The following is a 21,996-nucleotide window of genomic DNA, read 5'->3' as shown; positions in this document are numbered from 1 at the left end:
GTCGGCATCTCCGTCAGCGCCGCCCGCCACGCTTCTCCCGATCTCTCGGCTCAAGATCGAAATGAACGCACGGTATTTTACCATTACCTTTGACTGCATGAACTCATATTTAATATTCCTAGACTTTCCATTACCTTCTTAGACACAGGTGAAGTTCCACAATTTCTCTCAAATTTGTGGAAACCCTGAAAAACAATGTCAATACTATGACCGCTGCTTAAATATTAAACTCTTGAATTTGACTTACAAGCTCATCATTCTGTGTGCTGCATACTTCCTCACTCTGGTGGCCAGGATCCGGAGTGCTTGCACCAGGAACACAAGCTACGTCAGGCTCAGCCTGAAAAAAAGTAGCATTCATTAATTATAAGTGTTGCTGAACTTGTGCCCTTATCATATGTGCACCTGCCAACAATGTTTCACACCAAAGTGCTCCAGGGGTTGACAGGTACAACCAAATTACAAGGAGCATCCCAATAGCATGTTTACAAGATGTTCAGTAAAAAATTGAATTTTGATTGTGGAATATTATAATTTGGCAACTGTAACAACATATTAATTATTGACCCTTTTATTCCTATTTTCTTAACATTTATTTAATCACCCCCTACTTAAGTATTTAAGAATATATATGTTTTTCAATGAAAAACCACAAGGCCAGTTAAGATGAAAACGGAAGCTGTACTTTAACAAGAGATTTATATTTGTTAAAACACTAAAACAACTAAAAGTGGCCACGGTGGCTCAGTCGGTAATGCATCTCACTACCATGCTAAAGGTCCCGGGTTCGATCGCCGGTCGGTTCAAATCCAACAACTTTTCTAACGTTGGAAGCAGCTCCGGCGCCCACCCAGCGTTGAATGACATGGTTACCTGGGGGAAACCCTGGGGGGTAAAGGCAGTCAGGTGCATGATGCTGATCACATCACCCCCACTCACGACCGGATCAAGAAAGTGTGGCGCATTACCCGCACACCCCCTATATGCCTTCATGGCATGGTGCTAAGCACAGGGGAGCACTTTACCTTTTACCTTTACTATAACAACACACAAACAGCACGATAAAAAAACACTTCGGAGTTCTTCCAAGCTTTTGACTCCTTCACGGAGTCATCTTCAGGGCTGGGCTGTTTTTTCTTTCGCCTGTGCGAAGGAACGGGATATTAAGGAAGGTGTACACATGATCAAAAACACAAATAAATCTTTATTCTTCTTGCTACAACACAGTAAAACTCAAAAATTCATCTCCCCCAACCAACAACCAAGACTTGCCAACACTGCAAGACCGCAACGACATCTGCCGGCGGACACATCAAGTATCGCAAGTGTAACGACAACCGCACTACCCCTTCTTTCCTCGACCACCCCTGAAGATGAGTCTGCGAAGGGGTCAAAAGCTTAGAAGAACTCCAAAGTGTTTTTTACCATGCTGTTTGTGTGTTCTTTTATGTGGTTAAAAAAAGAATGAAAGTAGTGATGGACGAAGTGTCTATTATCTACCGTGCATTCTTTCCATCTTGAGCCGAGAGATCGGGAGAAGCGTGGCAGGCGGCGCTGGCGGAGATGCCGACATTTGCGGCCTGTAATGCTCACTTATTTTTACGGACATATCCAGAAATTTATATAAATATTGCAAAACGAGCACTAATCTGTGTTATAATTCATCATCTGTAATTCATCCAAGTTCTGCCATTATATACACAAAAAAATACGCTTTAGAAGTGGTGATAAGAGTCGCAGATAATAAAACATTTTAATCATAGTTTTGACCAGCAACGTCCGGCTTAAGTTTATATCCTTGAAAGAGTTTTGTGTCGATGGGGATCGTTTGGAGGTTTCAAATGTGCAACACCGTATCAAGATTATGCTGCCGACGAAACCATTAAAAGTCAATGGTTTTCGTGAGCTTCCTTGCAATCCGAAATCTCCGAGCTCAAGTTTCTTGTTCCTTCGCGACAAGATGAAGACAGAGCTGTGAATATAGTGGCGAGCAATGTAAACCAAGAGCGTGTTAATTTCATACTGTGCGCAAGAGTGTTATTCTTGGTTACTTGCCGTTACTTGTTTGTGTTATTGCAGTGTGTATGTGTGTTGCGTCAGTGAGATGATTGGAATGCCAGCCGCAAGATTCACTTTAGAACAAAGAATTTTTATGTATGACACTTACGTGAAAACAGACTCGAGTCGAGACGTGTGTAGGCAATTTGTACAGAAATTCCCATGGGTTTCACCTCCACACAGAGATACAGTTAGACATCTTGTCCTTAAATTACGAGAAACTGGATCGTTAAGTTTTAAAACACCTAACCAAAAACGACGGATTCTAACCGAAGCAAAACTCGATGAAATTGGGGCAGAATTAGAAAGTTATCCAAACAAACATCTACGCCGTGTTTCACAGGAGATGGGAGTGTCAAAATCATCAGCACATACAGCCACTAAGCTACTAAAATTAAAACCGTACTCTTATAACACAGGTTAGTGCTCGTATTGCAGTACTTATATAAATGTCTGCATATGTCCATAAAAATAAGCGGGCATTACAGGCCCCAAATGTCGGCATCTCCGTCAGCGCCGCCCGCCACGCTTCTCCCGATCTCTCGGCTCAAGATCGAAATGAACGCACGGTATTTTACCATTACCTTTGACTGCATGAACTCATATTTAATATTCCTAGACTTTCCATTACCTTCTTAGACACAGGTGAAGTTCCACAATTTCTCTCAAATTTGTGGAAACCCTGAAAAACAATGTCAATACTATGACCGCTGCTTAAATATTAAACTCTTGAATTTGACTTACAAGCTCATCATTCTGTGTGCTGCATACTTCCTCACTCTGGTGGCCAGGATCCGGAGTGCTTGCACCAGGAACACAAGCTACGTCAGGCTCAGCCTGAAAAAAAGTAGCATTGATTAATTATAAGTGTTGCTGAACTTGTGCCCTTATCATATGTGCACCTGCCAACAATGTTTCACACCAAAGTGCTCCAGGGGTTGACAGGTACAACCAAATTACAAGGAGCATACCAATAGCAAGTTTACAAGATGTTCAGTAAAAAATTGAATTTTGATTGTGGAATATTATAATTTGGCAACTGTAACAACATATTAATTATTGACCCTTTTATTCCTATTTTCTTAACATTTATTTAATCACCCCCTACTTAAGTATTTAAGAATATATATGTTTTTCAATGAAAAACCACAAGGCCAGTTAAGATGAAAACGGAAGCTGTACTTTAACAAGAGATTTATATTTGTTAAAACACTAAAACAACTAAAAGTGGCCCCGGTGGCTCAGTCGGTAATGCATCTCACTACCATGCTAAAGGCCCCGGGTTCGATCGCCGGTCGGTTCAAATCCAACAACTTTTCTAACGTTGGAAGCAGCTCCGGCGCCCACCCAGCGTCGAATGACATGGTTACCTGGGGGAAACCCTGGGGGGTAAAGGCAGTCAGGTGCATGATGCTGATCACATCACCCCCACTCACGACCGGATCAAGAAAGTGTGGCGCATTACCCGCACACCCCCTATATGCCTTCATGGCATGGTGCTAAGCACAGGGGAGCACTTTACCTTTTACCTTTACTATAACAACACACAAACAGCACGATAAAAAAACACTTCGGAGTTCTTCCAAGCTTTTGACTCCTTCACGGAGTCATCTTCAGGGCTGGGCTGTTTTTTCTTTCGCCTGTGCGAAGGAACGGGATATTAAGGAAGGTGTACACATGATCAAAAACACAAATAAATCTTTATTCTTCTTGCTACAACACAGTAAAACTCAAAAATTCATCTCCCCCAACCAACAACCAAGACTTGCCAACACTGCAAGACCGCAACGACATCTGCCGGCGGACACATCAAGTATCGCAAGTGTAACGACAACCGCACTACCCCTTCTTTCCTCGACCACCCCTGAAGATGAGTCTGCGAAGGGGTCAAAAGCTTAGAAGAACTCCAAAGTGTTTTTTACCATGCTGTTTGTGTGTTCTTTTATGTGGTTAAAAAAAGAATGAAAGTAGTGATGGACGAAGTGTCTATTATCTACCGTGCATTCTTTCCATCTTGAGCCGAGAGATCGGGAGAAGCGTGGCAGGCGGCGCTGGCGGAGATGCCGACATTTGCGGCCTGTAATGCTCACTTATTTTTACGGACATATCCAGAAATTTATATAAATATTGCAAAACGAGCACTAATCTGTGTTATAATTCATCATCTGTAATTCATCCAAGTTCTGCCATTATATACACAAAAAAATACGCTTTAGAAGTGGTGATAAGAGTCACAGATAATAAAACATTTTAATCATAGTTTTGACCAGCAACGTCCGGCTTAAGTTTATATCCTTGAAAGAGTTTTGTGTCGATGGGGATCGTTTGGAGGTTTCAAATGTGCAACACCGTATCAAGATTATGCTGCCGACGAAACCATTAAAAGTCAATGGTTTTCGTGAGCTTCCTTGCAATCCGAAATCTCCGAGCTCAAGTTTCTTGTTCCTTCGCGACAAGATGAAGACAGAGCTGTGAATATAGTGGCGAGCAATGTAAACCAAGAGCGTGTTAATTTCATACTGTGCGCAAGAGTGTTATTCTTGGTTACTTGCCGTTACTTGTTTGTGTTATTGCAGTGTGTATGTGTGTTGCGTCAGTGAGATGATTGGAATGCCAGCCGCAAGATTCACTTTAGAACAAAGAATTTTTATGTATGACACTTACGTGAAAACAGACTCGTGTCGAGACGTGTGTAGGCAATTTGTACAGAAATTCCCATGGGTTTCACCTCCACACAGAGATACAGTTAGACATCTTGTCCTTAAATTACGAGAAACTGGATCGTTAAGTTTTAAAACACCTAACCAAAAACGACGGATTCTAACCGAAGCAAAACTCGATGAAATTGGGGCAGCATTAGAAAGTTATCCAAACAAACATCTACGCCGTGTTTCACAGGAGATGGGAGTGTCAAAATCATCAGCACATACAGCCACTAAGCTACTAAAATTAAAACCGTACTCTTATAACACAGGTTAGTGCTCGTATTGCAGTACTTATATAAATGTCTGCATATGTCCATAAAAATAAGCGGGCATTACAGGCCCCAAATGTCGGCATCTCCGTCAGCGCCGCCCGCCACGCTTCTCCCGATCTCTCGGCTCAAGATCGAAATGAACGCACGGTATTTTACCATTACCTTTGACTGCATGAACTCATATTTAATATTCCTAGACTTTCCATTACCTTCTTAGACACAGGTGAAGTTCCACAATTTCTCTCAAATTTGTGGAAACCCTGAAAAACAATGTCAATACTATGACCGCTGCTTAAATATTAAACTCTTGAATTTGACTTACAAGCTCATCATTCTGTGTGCTGCATACTTCCTCACTCTGGTGGCCAGGATCCGGAGTGCTTGCACCAGGAACACAAGCTACGTCAGGCTCAGCCTGAAAAAAAGTAGCATTGATTAATTATAAGTGTTGCTGAACTTGTGCCCTTATCATATGTGCACCTGCCAACAATGTTTCACACCAAAGTGCTCCAGGGGTTGACAGGTACAACCAAATTACAAGGAGCATACCAATAGCAAGTTTACAAGATGTTCAGTAAAAAATTGAATTTTGATTGTGGAATATTATAATTTGGCAACTGTAACAACATATTAATTATTGACCCTTTTATTCCTATTTTCTTAACATTTATTTAATCACCCCCTACTTAAGTATTTAAGAATATACATGTTTTTCAACGAAAAACCACAAGGCCAGTTAAGATGAAAACGGAAGCTGTACTTTAACAAGAGATTTATATTTGTTAAAACACTAAAACAACTAAAAGTGGCCACGGTGGCTCAGTCGGTAATGCATCTCACTACCATGCTAAAGGTCCCGGGTTCGATCGCCGGTCGGTTCAAATCCAACAACTTTTCTAACGTTGGAAGCAGCTCCGGCGCCCACCCAGCGTCGAATGACATGGTTACCTGGGGGAAACCCTGGGGGGTAAAGGCAGTCAGGTGCATGATGCTGATCACATCACCCCCACTCACGACCGGATCAAGAAAGTGTGGCGCATTACCCGCACACCCCCTATATGCCTTCATGGCATGGTGCTAAGCACAGGGGAGCACTTTACCTTTTACCTTTACTATAACAACACACAAACAGCACGATAAAAAAACACTTCGGAGTTCTTCCAAGCTTTTGACTCCTTCACGGAGTCATCTTCAGGGCTGGGCTGTTTTTTCTTTCGCCTGTGCGAAGGAACGGGATATTAAGGAAGGTGTACACATGATCAAAAACACAAATAAATCTTTATTCTTCTTGCTACAACACAGTAAAACTCAAAAATTCATCTCCCCCAACCAACAACCAAGACTTGCCAACACTGCAAGACCGCAACGACATCTGCCGGCGGACACATCAAGTATCGCAAGTGTAACGACAACCGCACTACCCCTTCTTTCCTCGACCACCCCTAAAGATGAGTCTGCGAAGGGGTCAAAAGCTTAGAAGAACTCCAAAGTGTTTTTTACCATGCTGTTTGTGTGTTCTTTTATGTGGTTAAAAAAAGAATGAAAGTAGTGATGGACGAAGTGTCTATTATCTACCGTGCATTCTTTCCATCTTGAGCCAAGAGATCGGGAGAAGCGTGGCAGGCGGCGCTGGCGGAGATGCCGACATTTGCGGCCTGTAATGCTCGCTTATTTTTACGGACATATCCAGAAATTTATATAAATATTGCAAAACGAGCACTAATCTGTGTTATAATTCATCATCTGTAATTCATCCAAGTTCTGCCATTATATACACAAAAAAATACGCTTTAGAAGTGGTGATAAGAGTCACAGATAATAAAACATTTTAATCATAGTTTTGACCAGCAACGTCTGGCTTAAGTTTATATCCTTGAAAGAGTTTTGTGTCGATGGGGATCGTTTGGAGGTTTCAAATGTGCAACACCGTATCAAGATTATGCTGCCGACGAAACCATTAAAAGTCAATGGTTTTCGTGAGCTTCCTTGCAATCCGAAATCTCCGAGCTCAAGTTTCTTGTTCCTTCGCGACAAGATGAAGACAGAGCTGTGAATATAGTGGCGAGCAATGTAAACCAAGAGCGTGTTAATTTCATACTGTGCGCAAGAGTGTTATTCTTGGTTACTTGCCGTTACTTGTTTGTGTTATTGCAGTGTGTATGTGTGTTGCGTCAGTGAGACGATTGGAATGCCAGCCGCAAGATTCACTTTAGAACAAAGAATTTTTATGTATGACACTTACGTGAAAACAGACTCGTGTCGAGACGTGTGTAGGCAATTTGTACAGAAATTCCCATGGGTTTCACCTCCACATAGAGATACAGTTAGACATCTTGTCCTTAAATTACGAGAAACTGGATCGTTAAGTTTTAAAACACCTAACCAAAAACGACGGATTCTAACCGAAGCAAAACTCGATGAAATTGGGGCAGCATTAGAAAGTTATCCAAACAAACATCTACGCCGTGTTTCACAGGAGATGGGAGTGTCAAAATCATCAGCACATACAGCCACTAAGCTACTAAAATTAAAACCGTACTCTTATAACACAGGTTAGTGCTCGTATTGCAGTACTTATATAAATGTCTGCATATGTCCATAAAAATAAGCGGGCATTACAGGCCCCAAATGTCGGCATCTCCGTCAGCGCCGCCCGCCACGCTTCTCCCGATCTCTCGGCTCAAGATCAAAATGAACGCACGGTACTTTACCATTACCTTTGACTGCATGAACTCATATTTAATATTCCTAGACTTTCCATTACCTTCTTAGACACAGGTGAAGTTCCACAATTTCTCTCAAATTTGTGGAAACCCTGAAAAACAATGTCAATACTATGACCGCTGCTTAAATATTAAACTCTTGAATTTGACTTACAAGCTCATCATTCTGTGTGCTGCATACTTCCTCACTCTGGTGGCCAGGATCCGGAGTGCTTGCACCAGGAACACAAGCTACGTCAGGCTCAGCCTGAAAAAAAGTAGCATTGATTAATTATAAGTGTTGCTGAACTTGTGCCCTTATCATATGTGCACCTGCCAACAATGTTTCACACCAAAGTGCTCCAGGGGTTGACAGGTACAACCAAATTACAAGGAGCATACCAATAGCAAGTTTACAAGATGTTCAGTAAAAAATTGAATTTTGATTGTGGAATATTATAATTTGGCAACTGTAACAACATATTAATTATTGACCCTTTTATTCCTATTTTCTTAACATTTATTTAATCACCCCCTACTTAAGTATTTAAGAATATATATGTTTTTCAATGAAAAACCACAAGGCCAGTTAAGATGAAAACGGAAGCTGTACTTTAACAAGAGATTTATATTTGTTAAAACACTAAAACAACTAAAAGTGGCCACGGTGGCTCAGTCGGTAATGCATCTCACTACCATGCTAAAGGTCCCGGGTTCGAACGCCGGTCGGTTCAAATCCAACAACTTTTCTAACGTTGGAAGCAGCTCCGGCGCCCACCCAGCGTCGAATGACATGGTTACCTGGGGGAAACCCTGGGGGGTAAAGGCAGTCAGGCGCATGATGCTGATCACATCACCCCCACTCACGACCGGATCAAGAAAGTGTGGCGCATTACCCGCACACCCCCTATATGCCTTCATGGCATGGTGCTAAGCACAGGGGAGCACTTTACCTTTTACCTTTACTATAACAACACACAAACAGCACGATAAAGTAATGTGGCCATTCGGTATCCAGAATGATATTGGAAGCATTAATTTCTATATGCATTAATAATTAAAGCAAGTGTAAAACTCTTTTATGACTGTAGAAAATTTCTTGCATCACGTGCAGGCAACATATTTGTTAAAACACTAAAATAACACACAAACAGCATGATAAAAAACACTTTGGAGCTCTTCCAAGCTTTTGACTCCTTCACGGAGTCATCTTCAGGGCTGGTCTGTTTTTTCTTTCGCCTGTGCGAAGGAACGGGATATTAAGGAAGGTGTACAAATGATCAAAAACACAAATAAACTCAATGACAATTTATGTGGAAATCTTTATTCTTCTTGCTACAACACAGTAAAACTCAAAAATTCATCTCCCCCAACCAACAACCAAGACTTGCCAACACTGCAAGACCGCAACGACATCTGCCGGCGGACACATCAAGTATCGCAAGTGTAACGACAACCGCATCTACCCCTTCTTTCCTCGACCAGCCCTGAAGATGACTCCGTGAAGGAGTCAAAAGCTTAGAAGAGCTCCAAAGTGTTTTTTATCATGCTGTTTGTGTGTTATTTTAGTGTTTTAACAAATATGTTGCCTGCACGTGATGCAAGAAATTTTCTACAGTCATAAAAGAGTTTTACACTTGCTTTAATTATTAATGCATATAGAAATTAATGCTTCCAATATCATTCTGGATACCGAATGGCCACATTACTTTAATATTTATACAAAAAAAAGTTCATGCATACAAAAATGTAATTCTTAATTAACAAAGTGAGCAAATCTTAACCACATCTCAATACAATTTTATCAAATATCAGTGCAGGTATATAACAATGTAAATTCACTATACTGTAACAAAATAGCAAGAATTGTTGACCACAACATGAGTTCTTGACTTTTTCCTCTCCCACCAGTTGATTACTTTCTCTTGACATTCTTTACTGGTAGAGACCCTAGATATGTTAATTGCTGGTGTGGTAAGCATGTACAGAGATATTCCCAAGCTTAACAAAGTTTTTCCCTTGTGAAACTTCAAATGCAAGTAAAAACAGCCGAGGAATTAAAAGCAATGTAGAGATCTAAAAGTAAAGTAAAGTATTCCCCTGTGCTATGCACCATGCCATGAATATAGGGGGTGTGGGGTTAGGGCCCCACACTTTCTTGATTATGGCCAAAGTTGGGGGTGATGTGTACAGCACCATGCCCCTGGCCACCTTTACCCCCCAGAGTTTCCTCCAGGTACCCACTTTATACGATGCTGGGTGGGTGGTGGAGCCGCTTGAACAGGTGGAAAAAATCCCGGTTCTACCCCACTGGGGATCAAATCCGGGTCTCACATGGTATTCATATGCCCTAACGACTGAGCTACCACAGCTGTAGAGAACTAAGTATTTAAATGTTTGGGTCTCCCTCAAACATTATATTACAATACATGGTTATGCAAGCAAAAAAAATGTCATTATGCATACCAAAGCACTTGAAACAAAGCAAATGTGAACTCTGGATCATGAAATGAGATAGATAATGGTCTCACAGTCATCTATTACATTTTGTCAACTCCCAGGACAGTATGATCCCAGTGGAGTCACATAGTGCTTTGAATGCCACTATAAACTGTAGGCCCAGTCCCAAATAGGTTGTTTGTGTGCATAAAGTAGACTCAAAAACATAAAACAGCTCAATTTTCCAGCTTGGCCATTGAGGTGTTAAGGTGTTTGAACTTATGAACTATGAAAAACACCAGGGCTCCAGTAGCATAAGGGTTAACCCTCCAATATCTGCATCCTCATAGTAGCACAAATGTCCAATGCATGGCACTCAGTGCTGCCCTATCAATACCAACTGCATGAATTATTGATGCAAATCGATGTTGAATTACACTAGCTCTTACTGGAAATCAGGCGAAATATATATATGAACACAAATATGTCAATTTCGGACCATTATTTAGATATTAAAGGAAACAAACTTTAAAAAATGAGATAAAGTGTGTCATAGAATTACAAGCTTAGACTCTTGAAGTGAATGCACCAAAATATTATTCTAAGAATAATTAAAACTTTTCCACATAATGAAGGAACTAAACAATTAACTCACAATTCACATTTTCAACATATTTTTTAAAAAAATTTTAATGTATTTATCAAAATGAATTGATACAGTACAACTTGTATGGGGTTAGAGATGAACTATCTGTTCGAAAATTATCAGTCAAAATCTTACTGACTCGCAGAAAAATCAATCAAATGTATGAAACACAGCTGGAAGAAAGTTACAAAATAATTTTAAAATGTTCAAATCTCAAAATGTTTCTCCTGCTTATATGAGACATACATAAAAAAAGGACATATTGACTCAAATTAAAGGAACCGAATGTTGTCACTTTTCAAAATAATTATTTTGACAAGTCTGGCATTTCATATAGGTACTGCAATAGTTTCTGAATACAAATAATTTGCATTCCGAACAATGTACCGTCATTCCATTCTCATTATTTCCGTAAAATTCATGGTTGACATGCTATGAATTAAGGTAGGAAGCGCTGCCTTGCATGGTACTGAGTGCCACCAAACAAGGGCCGGTTAATTCAGAAGAATGTAAGCAACTGAAAGAATGCCAGAAAAAATGAGAACTCCTCTATATCTTCATGGGAATAGTGTAGATAGTGTAGTGCTCTCCTGAACATTAAGGAAAAAAAAATCAAAACTCAAGTGCTGCCGTGCGGGTTACGAAGGGTTAAAGAAACATTGGAATTTTGCACACAATTACATTTCTTATGAAACCATTGTCCGTCTGACAAGATTTCCCTCTTTCCTGTAACATGTACAGGGATAGTTGATTTGTTTCCATACCATTAAATAACAGAAGATTTACGTAACTATACTCCCATTCCCCACAATATGTGGATGTCATAAAATTTGCCAGAGGGCTGCACACTGTCCATTCTCCCACTCAATTTTCAAGGAGTTTCTTTCACTGGGCAATTTTGAACTTCTGGTGTATGGAGTACAATGGATAGTTTTCAACAGGGACTGACTGAATTACTTATATTACTCAAGATTTCACCACATTATGTGGCTTCTTCAGGAGAAAAGACAAGAACAGTCAATGATTAAAATGGGAAGGTAAGTTGGAAAAAAAAAAGTGTGAAAACTGAAGGTAAAAGGCAATTCCGAGTGCCTTGTCAATGCCTCATGCTACATGCCTGGCTGGCAAAACTGACCAGATGTGACTCTCACTCTGTGTGTGCATGCATGTACATGTTTGTAATAGTGGTAGAAGACACAGAAACACTTACCCGATAAAAAATGTAGGCATTTCTCTGCATCAGTCGCATTGGCATCATCATATCCAAAGAGCAGGCGATGGAGAGTACATAATGAAGTGACTACCAGCCAGAAGATTCCATGTAATGAGCTGGTGTGCAAGGGGAGAGTGGAAGGGAGAATGGGTGCTGTTAGGAGTGGATATGGGAGACAAAAGGGAATGGATGATGAGTGGTAGCTTTCAGACCACTCGTGGCCATTGTGTAGGCTCTTTTCCAGTGCTATGTGCTCCCTCACAGTTGGTAGGACTGGATAAATATCTGGAAGCAGACATGTTTATTGTTGTTGTGCACAATATGGGTAGGGACCTTGATTTTAAAGTGTTGCAGTTTTCCAAAATAATTCATATTTTCTATCCTTTTTGGTGTTATGTTTCCTAAAATTCATATTTTTATTTTACCATGCTTTTACGCCAAATATATGGGAATTATATTTGGTCTAGAAATTAATTTGTGCACCTGGACAAGAGATGGTGTAACGAGCGTATCGTCCCACAGTTCCGTGTATACACACATGCGTTGAAAACTCATGTCAGCGTGCATCGTTCGTAGTATAAAGCAGTTGATTGATGCGTCAACAACAGCATTTTGTAGTCAACTGAAGATGGCGCAGTTCGTGCCAGATAAAGTGTTTTTGCGGGGTGTTCTGCTTCATTACTTTAACATGCAGAAAAGTGCTACTGAAAGTCATCGTATTTTGGTGGAAGTGTATGGTGACCATGCACTAGCTGAGCGAACGTGTCAGAAGTGGTTTGCATGGTTTAGAAGTGGTGATTTCGGCCTGGAAGACCAAGAGCAACCTGGACAGCCAAAAAATTTGAAGACGAAGAATTGAGAGCATTGCTCGATCAGGATTCGTGTCAAATGCAGGAAGAACTTGCAGAAGCATTAGGCGTTGATCAAACAACAGTTTCCAAACACCTCAAAGCCATGGGAATGATTCAAAAGTTGTCACATTGGGTTCCACATGAATTGAAAGACAGAGACGTTGAAAGACGAAAAACCATTTGCGAATTGCTGCTTCAAAGAGAGAAAAGAAAGGGGTTTTTGCATCACATTGTTACTGGCGATGAGAAGTGAATCCATTACGAGAACCTGAAATGAAAAAAGGCCTGGGTGAAGCCAGGTGAACCAGGTCCATCACAACTGAAACGAGATATTCACTGCGCAAAGGTTATGCTGTGCATATGGTGGGATATGAAAGGTGTGGTGTACTATGAGCTGCTGCAACCGGGTGAAACTATTAATGGAGAACGTTATCGACGACAATTAATGCGTTTGAAGCAAGCTCTGGCCAGGAAACGACCAGAATGGGAGAACAGACATGATAACTTATTTTTCAACATGATAACGCTCGCCCACATGTCGCAAAACTGGTCAAAGCCTAGAACACAAGGGCCTCCCTGATGGTGCAATGGTAGTATCATTGCCTTGTAATCAAGGGGTTCAGGTTCAATACCCAATGGAGGCACATACTGGTTCGGATCCCACTTTAAACTGTAGGTCCAGTCCCAATTAGCCTTTCTGTGCATAAAGTGGAGTTAAAGCAACAATTTGATCAATCTAAAACACAAGTATTATTGGTTTTCATTATTTATTTTTCTTTAAGCACAACATGTATTGATATTCTCAGAGGCCACCATTTGAATTTTATGATAAATTCACGTTATTTCCTGGTTTCAAATGGATGATAAACATGTTTAGAACATATCTCTGCACAAACATCTTCTTGCAGCAATTAACATTTTTCACTGTTATCGCATTTGAGAAAAATCAAGGTCTCTAAGTATAGGTTTGGGTGGAAGAGCAGTAGATAATGATTTGAGGTTGAAGGCTGTGCATATTTCATGAAGGAAAATATATTGTAGGTGAGGATGTAAATGATGCTCAATATGCAGAGTAGAGTTTGGGGTAGCTGTGTGAATCTGAAGGGTTGAGAGGGTAGTAGGAATGAGGCACCTTCGGTTGTTCCATAAAGTGGTGTTTGGCTAGAAGACTAAAATTGATTTCATCACTATTGCACAATAAATTATGAAAACTAATGCTCAGAATTTAAGAAAAACAATCAAATATAGTTTGAACACTATCAATGATTATAAAAAAAAAGTGAAATAATTGTACCAAAGACACTACATACTTCATGAGAGATTTTATCTTCCAAGTTATCGCTGCAAAATATTTCTTCATAGGAAGACTGTGAGGTTCCTGCACTCTCAACGATAACTACTTCTTCAGCTTCCACCACGTCTTCAGATTGATATGTCACTACTTTCACAAGATCTGTAGCGAAGGTCACACTCTTCTTCCTTTTTCCTGAAATGTACATTTGAAATGTATTAAAACTGCATCTTGTATCATCTTACACCATATAGTACAGTGCCTTTCATGGTGAAGTTGGCCGTGTAGTGGCAGCTAACACAAAGGCAGCGAGAGTGCATCTGCCAGCAAACTGGATGCAACATCCGCATAACCAGTAGCTATGTAATGAAATAAGCTCATACAATTACATTGACAGTTACAATTAAAATGAGCACGTGACTTGTTACAAGAGGTGTTGGAAATGTTGTCCAACAACAAATTTTAACTATGTTTGCTAACCTAACTGAAACTAACCTAACCACACGTCAATGGTTTGTGGGGCTAGCGCCAATGGTTCGTGGAACTAGCGTCAATGTTTCACAATAATTTTGCAATTTCTAGACGTTTCCGACAAATTTTAACTTTAGATTCGTCATTAGCAGGCCTCAATTATGCCAAGTATGAAGAAAATCGGAGAGGGGTCCGGTCATCTTAAATCATACCGAAAATGATATCAATAATAGCCCCATGAACCATACACGGATAGCCCCATGAACCATTCACGATAGCCCCAAAAACTATTTATAAATAGCCCCACGAACCATTCATAAATAGCCCAACAAACCATTCATGGCAAGGTTGGGTTAGGTCCGGTTAGGCAAACATAGTAATATCGTGAAAAACACATGATTTACCGCTCCAGCAGATTCTACGATGACAGAAAACATGTCCACAAAGTATCCAAATGCTACAAAAACTCATTCCAGTAAGTACTTTCTTGTGTAAAAATGAAGAAATCCGTTCAGCCGATAGACAACTTCTACATTTTTTTTGATTAGGTTAGGAAGACCAGGTTCAGTTCTCTTAGCAGGGTCGGATTAACCTATGGGCAACTGGGGCAATTGCCCCGGAGCCCCCACCAAAAGGAAGTTGTGAAGTGCCTCCACAAAAAAAAATATTTTAACCAGCTGGCTATGCTTGTGAAAAATTATTTTAAAAATCAAAAAAACTGTACTACAGGGTGTCCCATGAACGGCGCAACTGGGAATTAAGAGTGGCGTAACTTTGTAACCGAAACCTGTATATACATAAGTCATACACCAAATGTTAGCCCTGTCCAAGTAGATATTTTTAAACATAGAAACAACAAACGGGGTGCAGTGTTGTTCATGCAGTGTTGCCAAATGTAAGTGAAAGTGTAAATTTATTTTTCCACAAAGCATGGAAAATTGCATGTCAAACATTCGTACGGAAATTTGGACGTCAATTTCCACCTTGGGTAGGTGGACTATTTCGCAGTAGATGCATGAGACCAATGGCGTTGTGTTTCTCTGCATGTGCTCTTTTATATTATGCATGTTATTGTATATCGTACCATTTAAAAAAAATATGACTTTCCTCCAGATGCCCCATTTGTCGATATTTTTCGACCCACCCCATACCTCCGATTTATGAGCCCCATTTGATATTATTGTTTCCCGCAAACCTCACATCGCTACTGTTTCTGGTTTCTTCGCTATTTCAGGTGATACTTTTAGGTGCCTCACGCGGTATATATATGGCGAAATAGTCCACCTACCCAAGGTGGAAATTGACTTCCAAATGTCCGTACAAATGTTTGATATGCAATTTTCCATGCTTTGTGGAAAAATAAATTTACACTTTCACTTACATTTGGCAACACTGCATGAACAACACTGCACCCAGTTTGTTGTTTCTATGTTTAAAAATATCTACTTGGACAGGGGTAACATTTGGTGTATGACTTATGTATGTACAGGTTTTGGTTACAGAGTAACGCCACTCTTAATTCCCAGTTGCGCCGTTCGTGGGACACCCTATAGTTTACTATCCTTCGGACACATTTATTTATTTTTACAGAAGAAACTATTTACCGTGATAAGTTCCTGTAGCATTGTCGAACATTGGGAAAGTGTTTTGTGTGATGTGGGAATGTTTCATAGCTGAAATTCATGTTGTTCGTTGAAAATTAATTCTCCGACGGAGAATAGCTAGCCCCACAAACCATTGGCGCATGGATAGGTTAGTTCTGTTAGGTTAGGAAACACAGTTAAAATTTGGTGTTGTACTAGTATCAGGATCTAGAAATTGGAAATAATTGCGAACCATTGGCGCTAGCCCCACGAACCATTGGTGCGTGGTTAGGTTAGTTCTGTTAGGTTAGGAAACATAGTTCAAATTTCATCAAAACTACGTTGATACACCTTCAGGAATGTTCCGCGAAGCAGATACGTAAGTACGGATGTCAAAAATTGACGAAACGAAAAAATTAGAGGTGTCCGAAGGATAGTAAATTTTTACCCAAAAAAACTTCAATATTGTCGTAAGTCTGCACTCTTCTGGATCCAAATGTAGCACAGCTCTCAATCTGTTTGTAGATATCTGAAGCATTTTATACCATGGATTGAATTTGGCTGTGGTGTGGAAATAAGACACACTTATGTATTCCAACAATCAATTCTCAGATACGATTAAGGTAATAAATAATGCTACGAAGTACATAACTTTCTTTCATTAATAACATCGTATTAGAACTATGAGTTCTAGGCAGTCAGTAGCAATGTAAAACATCAGAAAGACATCCCAATGGAACTGTCTATGTATAATATTGTATGTAAGGACCCGCTCCGAAGTACATTTGTTTGTTTATTAAGCATTGAAAATGAAGTTATTCGTGAATTGGACTTCGATGATATAGTAGATGAATTTTCGGTGAAAAAGGCAAGAAAAGTGTGTGTACTATAAGTGTTCAGCCTTTGGGAATTTTATTGAAGAAAGTGTAGTTACTACAATTTCCACAATAAACCTCACGGTAATTGTCCAGTAGATGGACCGTCCATATGTAGTGACATATTTACTCTTAATTGTAAATAGTATCATTTATAATAAATTATGTATGTAAGTACAGTCTACTACTCAGTCCTCTGTTTCCATCTGAACCACCTTAGTATTTACTATATATTGTATTTACGGTGTTCACTCTTCATAATATACTGTGGACATTTAGACGCAGAATTTTACTGCTGCTACAGTGCTACAATTTTCATCTTGTAACTTTATTTTATTGCGCTATTCCCCCTACAAACCTATCTGCTGAAAATTGGTGGATAACATATTGAGCTAATAAAGCTTCTAGTAAAAAATAATAAAAAAAATGGGGGCCCCACAAAACATTTTGCCCAGGGGCCTCCACAAACCTTGATACGGCCCTGTCTCTTAGCATTAAAATAACATCCCTAAATGTTTTCGTGGTTGAAAATAAAAACTGGGGCCGTTTATCCCCCAGAATTGCGTCGATTTTTGTTAATCGATGAATTTCAATGTTTTACGTAACATAAAAGTGGTTCCAGCATTAGGAAAGCTCAAATAAGGGAAAGGTTTGATCCCAATGTATGGCCAACGTAAGTAAAAACCTGCAATTTCAGAGTAGTTTCGCCACATTTTGTTAGTTAATGGTAAAAATCTGATATTCCCCGGACACCTATAACTTCTTCGTTTTGTCAATTTTTGACATTTGTACATACCTGTCTGCTACGCGGAACATTCTTTAATGTGAATTCATGTTTTTTTGATCAAAGTAATTGCAATTTTTTTTTTAAAAAAAAAGTGTTTTTGTAACTGAAGAACGTACGTTTCTGCAAATGGTTTGTGGGGTGTCAATGGTTGGTGGGGCTATGCGAGAATGGTGTGTGTGACTACGCATATTTTTTTCGAAACCAATTTTTAACTATTGTAACCTATACAAGACCCTACCTAACCTAACCTTACCAGAAATGGTTCTTGGGGCTATGCGTCAATGGTTGAATTTCCGCTATGAAACAGGGAGCGAATGTAGAATATAGAGAATGTCTCCAATTTCGTTAATATTTGGTATAGTAACTAAATTTGGCCTTCTAATCACGAATCTGTTGTTAAAATGTGGGGGAAAAATCGGAAAAAAAGGCCGATATAAGTGGATTTTTTGAAAGGCATATTGCATTGTTTTATGAACAAAATTTTAACTAAGCTTGCCTAACCTAACCTTACCGGAAATGGTTCGTGGGGCTATCCGTGCATGGTTTGTGGGGCTACCTGTGCGTTGTTAGTGGGGCTACCCATGCGTGGTTCGTGGGGTAGCATAATGTACAATTTGCACATGTGGCCCCTGCATTTTAACAACAGATTCGTGATTAGAAGGCCAAAATTAGTTACTATACCAAATATTAGCAAAAATGGAGAAATTCTCTATATTCTACATTCTTACCCAAAACATTCCCACATAACACAAAACACCTTCCAGGTGTTAGACAATGCTACAGGAACTTATTACCGTAAGTAGTTTCTTCTGTAAAAATGAAGAAATCTGTCCGGGGAATATCAGATTAGTACCGTTAAATCTGTATGTACATTAAAATAGCGAAAGAACACGACAAAAATAACTATCAGTACCAAACATAACAATCCTAACTTAACTATTTAAAATTATAGCTGCTGTTGTGTAGTGTTTTGGGTGCCATATTTTCACATGCGCGTATGACTTCGGGCTCTTCTGCTACACGGTAATGTAACAGACTTACTTTACTTCAAAATAACACTTTTCCGAGAGCTAAAAGCAACTGAAAACCATCATAAACAACAAAATCTTTATAAACCATGCAAGATATTTCACATTCTCTAGGATTAGTTTCAGGAAGGTTCCAATTTACTTCTACATTCATTCCCCCTAGTCTACGATACTTACTGTCGCTTCTATCAACGGAGAATGCCTTTAAATAAACAACAATTATCAACAATATGTCGTCAAAACATTAAAAAAAAAGTCTAGCGGTACCTTCCATGGAAGTACGGCGTTGGACTTCTCTCAGTTTCTGCTTCATCTTCACATTCTCCTTACTCGACTTCCCTCGAATTAGCCTGATCCAGCTTTTATTTCGATTGGGCCGAGATTCTTGGGTTGACACCACATTATACGCCTTCAGCTTAAGGAACTTCATATCGTGGCGTAACTAAAATGCTTGCAACTAAGGACGAAGAGGATGAGTAGATCACGCTCTAAGTGTTGCCAGCCTCACGATAAGGAAAATTCAAAGTTATGTATTATGTAGTGTGTTGATATATGTAATTGTAAATGAATTGACCTGTTCAACATCATGTACATTATGATCTAATGAACAGAAAATAAATAAATAAATAAACTTAGACTGTGATATGCCAGAAGTACATGGGATGACATAGGGTTCGGATTATGATACGTTTAGCATAATTTGCCTTAGGTTGGTATCTTTGATAGGACGGAGACGTTACCATAGCAACGAATGACTCGTCAATCAATAAACTCTAGGATGAGTTTCACTTAATGCTATTGGCCGACGTCTCGAATTTCTTATTAACAATTTAGTTTTAGTCTTTATTAAGCAATAATAATAAACTGAACGTGAATTTATAATTTTTCTCTACTGTTCCACTCTTATACGTATGTAGAAAATATGTTTAACAGTCACAGTTCATTATGAGTGACGCAACTTCCTTACGTCCGATTGTGTTGTGTATTAACATATTAAGTTCCACCGGAGTATAATTAACTCGTTGATCCTAAGGTTGAAGTTAAGAAAAGCATATATTTTCGTGTTAGTGGATGCAGCAAGTGCAAATTTATGGGTAATGAGGTCTTGAAAACTACATACGTGCAAGTACTTAAAAAAGCATTAATTGATTGCGTAAGACTACGGAATATCAGCTTCTTAGGAGGAACGCGGTTTATAATTTTTTGGTAATGTTTTGTAGTTAGGGTAATTGTTTACTATCCTTCGGACACCTATAACTACTTACTTTCTTCAATTTTTGACATTCGTACTTACGTATCTGCTTCGCGGAACATTCCTGAAGGTGTATCAACGTTGTTTTGATGAAATCAATTGCAATTTTTCACATTACCAGTAAGTCTTTCTGATAGGCCTTTTCGCTTGCCTGAGACAAACTAACCTAACCATGCGCCAATGGTTCACTATTATTTCCAATTTCTAGATCCTGATACTAACACGACACCAAATTTTAACTATGTTTCCTAACCTAACAGAACTAACCTAACCACGTGCCAATGGTTCGTGGGGCTAGCGCCAATGGTTCGCAATTATTTCCAATTTCTAGATCCTGATACTAACATGACACCAAATTTTAACTATGTTTCCTAACCTAACAGAACTAACCTATCCACGTGCCAATGGTTCGTGGGGCTACCTATTCTCCGTCGGAGAATTAATTTTCAACAAACAACATGAATTTTAGCTATGAAACATTCCCACATCACACAAAACACCTTCCCGATGTTCGACAATGCTACAGGAACTTATTACGGTTAAGTAGTTTCTTCTGTAAAAATAAATAAATGTGTCCGAAGGATAGAAAACAAGTACCACCTAACCTAACAGGCCTAACTTGTAGGCATTCCTCGTCTAACGTCGGAACACAAGGTAGCAAAGCTCTTGTGCAGAGAGGAAGACCCCGAAACAAATGACAGCAACTGTGCATAAACATATATATATATATATATATATATATAGGGGATATAAATTTTGTTCGTCTGTTTAGAGGAAAAAAGCAGTTTATTTTACTTCGCATTTCTACTACTTTCGGCTAATCGCGGAGATAAGGATGAGTGAACGCTCACAAAGAACACTGATGCCCAGGCTGAGATTTGAACCCGCAATCCCTGGCTTTGTAGTATGCTGTGCAGAGGTCAGCCAGAGTTTCTAGGAAATAAATGCGACTATTAAAATTTCGACGCCTGTCACCTTTACCATTTTTTTGATATTTTTAAATAGAATTTATGTTTAACCCTAGAACACTACCGTACGTAAAATTTACGTGTGCTTCGTGCTCATTACCCTCCCCTACCTCCCACATCGCATACACCTACCCCTCCGCCTATGGTATTCCTCTATCATTCTCTCAGGCGCCTTGCAGCACTGTGGTAATGAGGGCGGAAGCAGTGAATGTCTTTAGTTTGTGCATTATGTGGGACTCTGTACGTCAATAATACGTAGCAATAGTAACAGAAGAAAAATCTTGCACGTAATTTTGACGTGCATGTAGTAATAACAACATTTGTATTCACGTAAGTTTTGCATGAATTTTTCTATAATATCTCATTTTTCTATAATATGATCAACATAGCAGCGATCAATGGATACATTATTCACACTCACAACTTCTACAACAATCAGGGCAACTCAGAAAAGAGACTATTCTCACGAATTCAGTTCATGCTTTTTGAAGGTACTGGGGAAGGAAGAGACAAGTACAGTAGCAGCCACGTCACAAGGGAACAGAAAGTATTGCAGTTTCTGCAACTACAAGGAAAGGAGGATGACAACTATAACTTGACTAGTTTAAAAACAAGATGCTGCAATCCATTGTTTGCGCACCTCACATCACATTTCCCCACTCCATTGTCTGCGGCGACGTTCATTCGCAGTGTTGCAAACTGGAGGGAGCTGAATCCTCTGAGAATTTTCAACGAAATTTGAATGTGCAAGGCATGAATTAGTATCCCGTCACCTACACTAAGTATTGATTGCGCTAAATTCTAAATACATTTTGATATTTTCCCTTTAAACCTTAAATGAATTAAGTTATATTA

The 21,996-nt window shown here is 39.5% G+C and overlaps 1 protein-coding gene across 3 annotated transcripts in view; it reads right to left on the bottom strand.

Moving 5' to 3' along the window:
- LOC145981187 (uncharacterized) overlaps positions 1 to 19,268 on the bottom strand; it is a 52,464-nt gene extending 33,196 nt beyond the window's left edge. For 2 of the 3 annotated variants that reach the window (XM_083114319.1, XM_083114310.1), the window contains exons 1-7: positions 19,189 to 19,268; positions 14,197 to 14,372; positions 12,033 to 12,320; positions 7,913 to 8,005; positions 5,358 to 5,450; positions 2,803 to 2,895; positions 248 to 340 (exon numbers count right to left, since the gene is read on the bottom strand). In XM_083114319.1, coding sequence (XP_082970445.1) covers positions 248 to 340; positions 2,803 to 2,895; positions 5,358 to 5,450; positions 7,913 to 8,005; positions 12,033 to 12,083 — 423 coding nt within the window. In that variant the 5' untranslated portion in view covers positions 12,084 to 12,320; positions 14,197 to 14,372; positions 19,189 to 19,268. Of the gene's footprint in view, positions 1 to 247; positions 341 to 2,802; positions 2,896 to 5,357; positions 5,451 to 7,912; positions 8,006 to 12,032; positions 13,309 to 14,196; positions 14,373 to 19,188 lie in introns of those variants that run through there. The other variant, XM_083114314.1, reaches the window with a different exon arrangement.
- Positions 19,269 to 21,996: the final 2,728 nt, after the last annotated feature.

This window comes from Lepisma saccharinum, chromosome 2 (assembly GCF_977018435.1).
Source record: "Lepisma saccharinum chromosome 2, izLepSacc3.1, whole genome shotgun sequence".
NCBI lineage: Eukaryota > Metazoa > Arthropoda > Insecta > Zygentoma > Lepismatidae > Lepisma > Lepisma saccharinum.
Note: the sequence above shows the minus strand (reverse complement) of the source record. Positions and strands in the feature narration are given on the sequence as shown.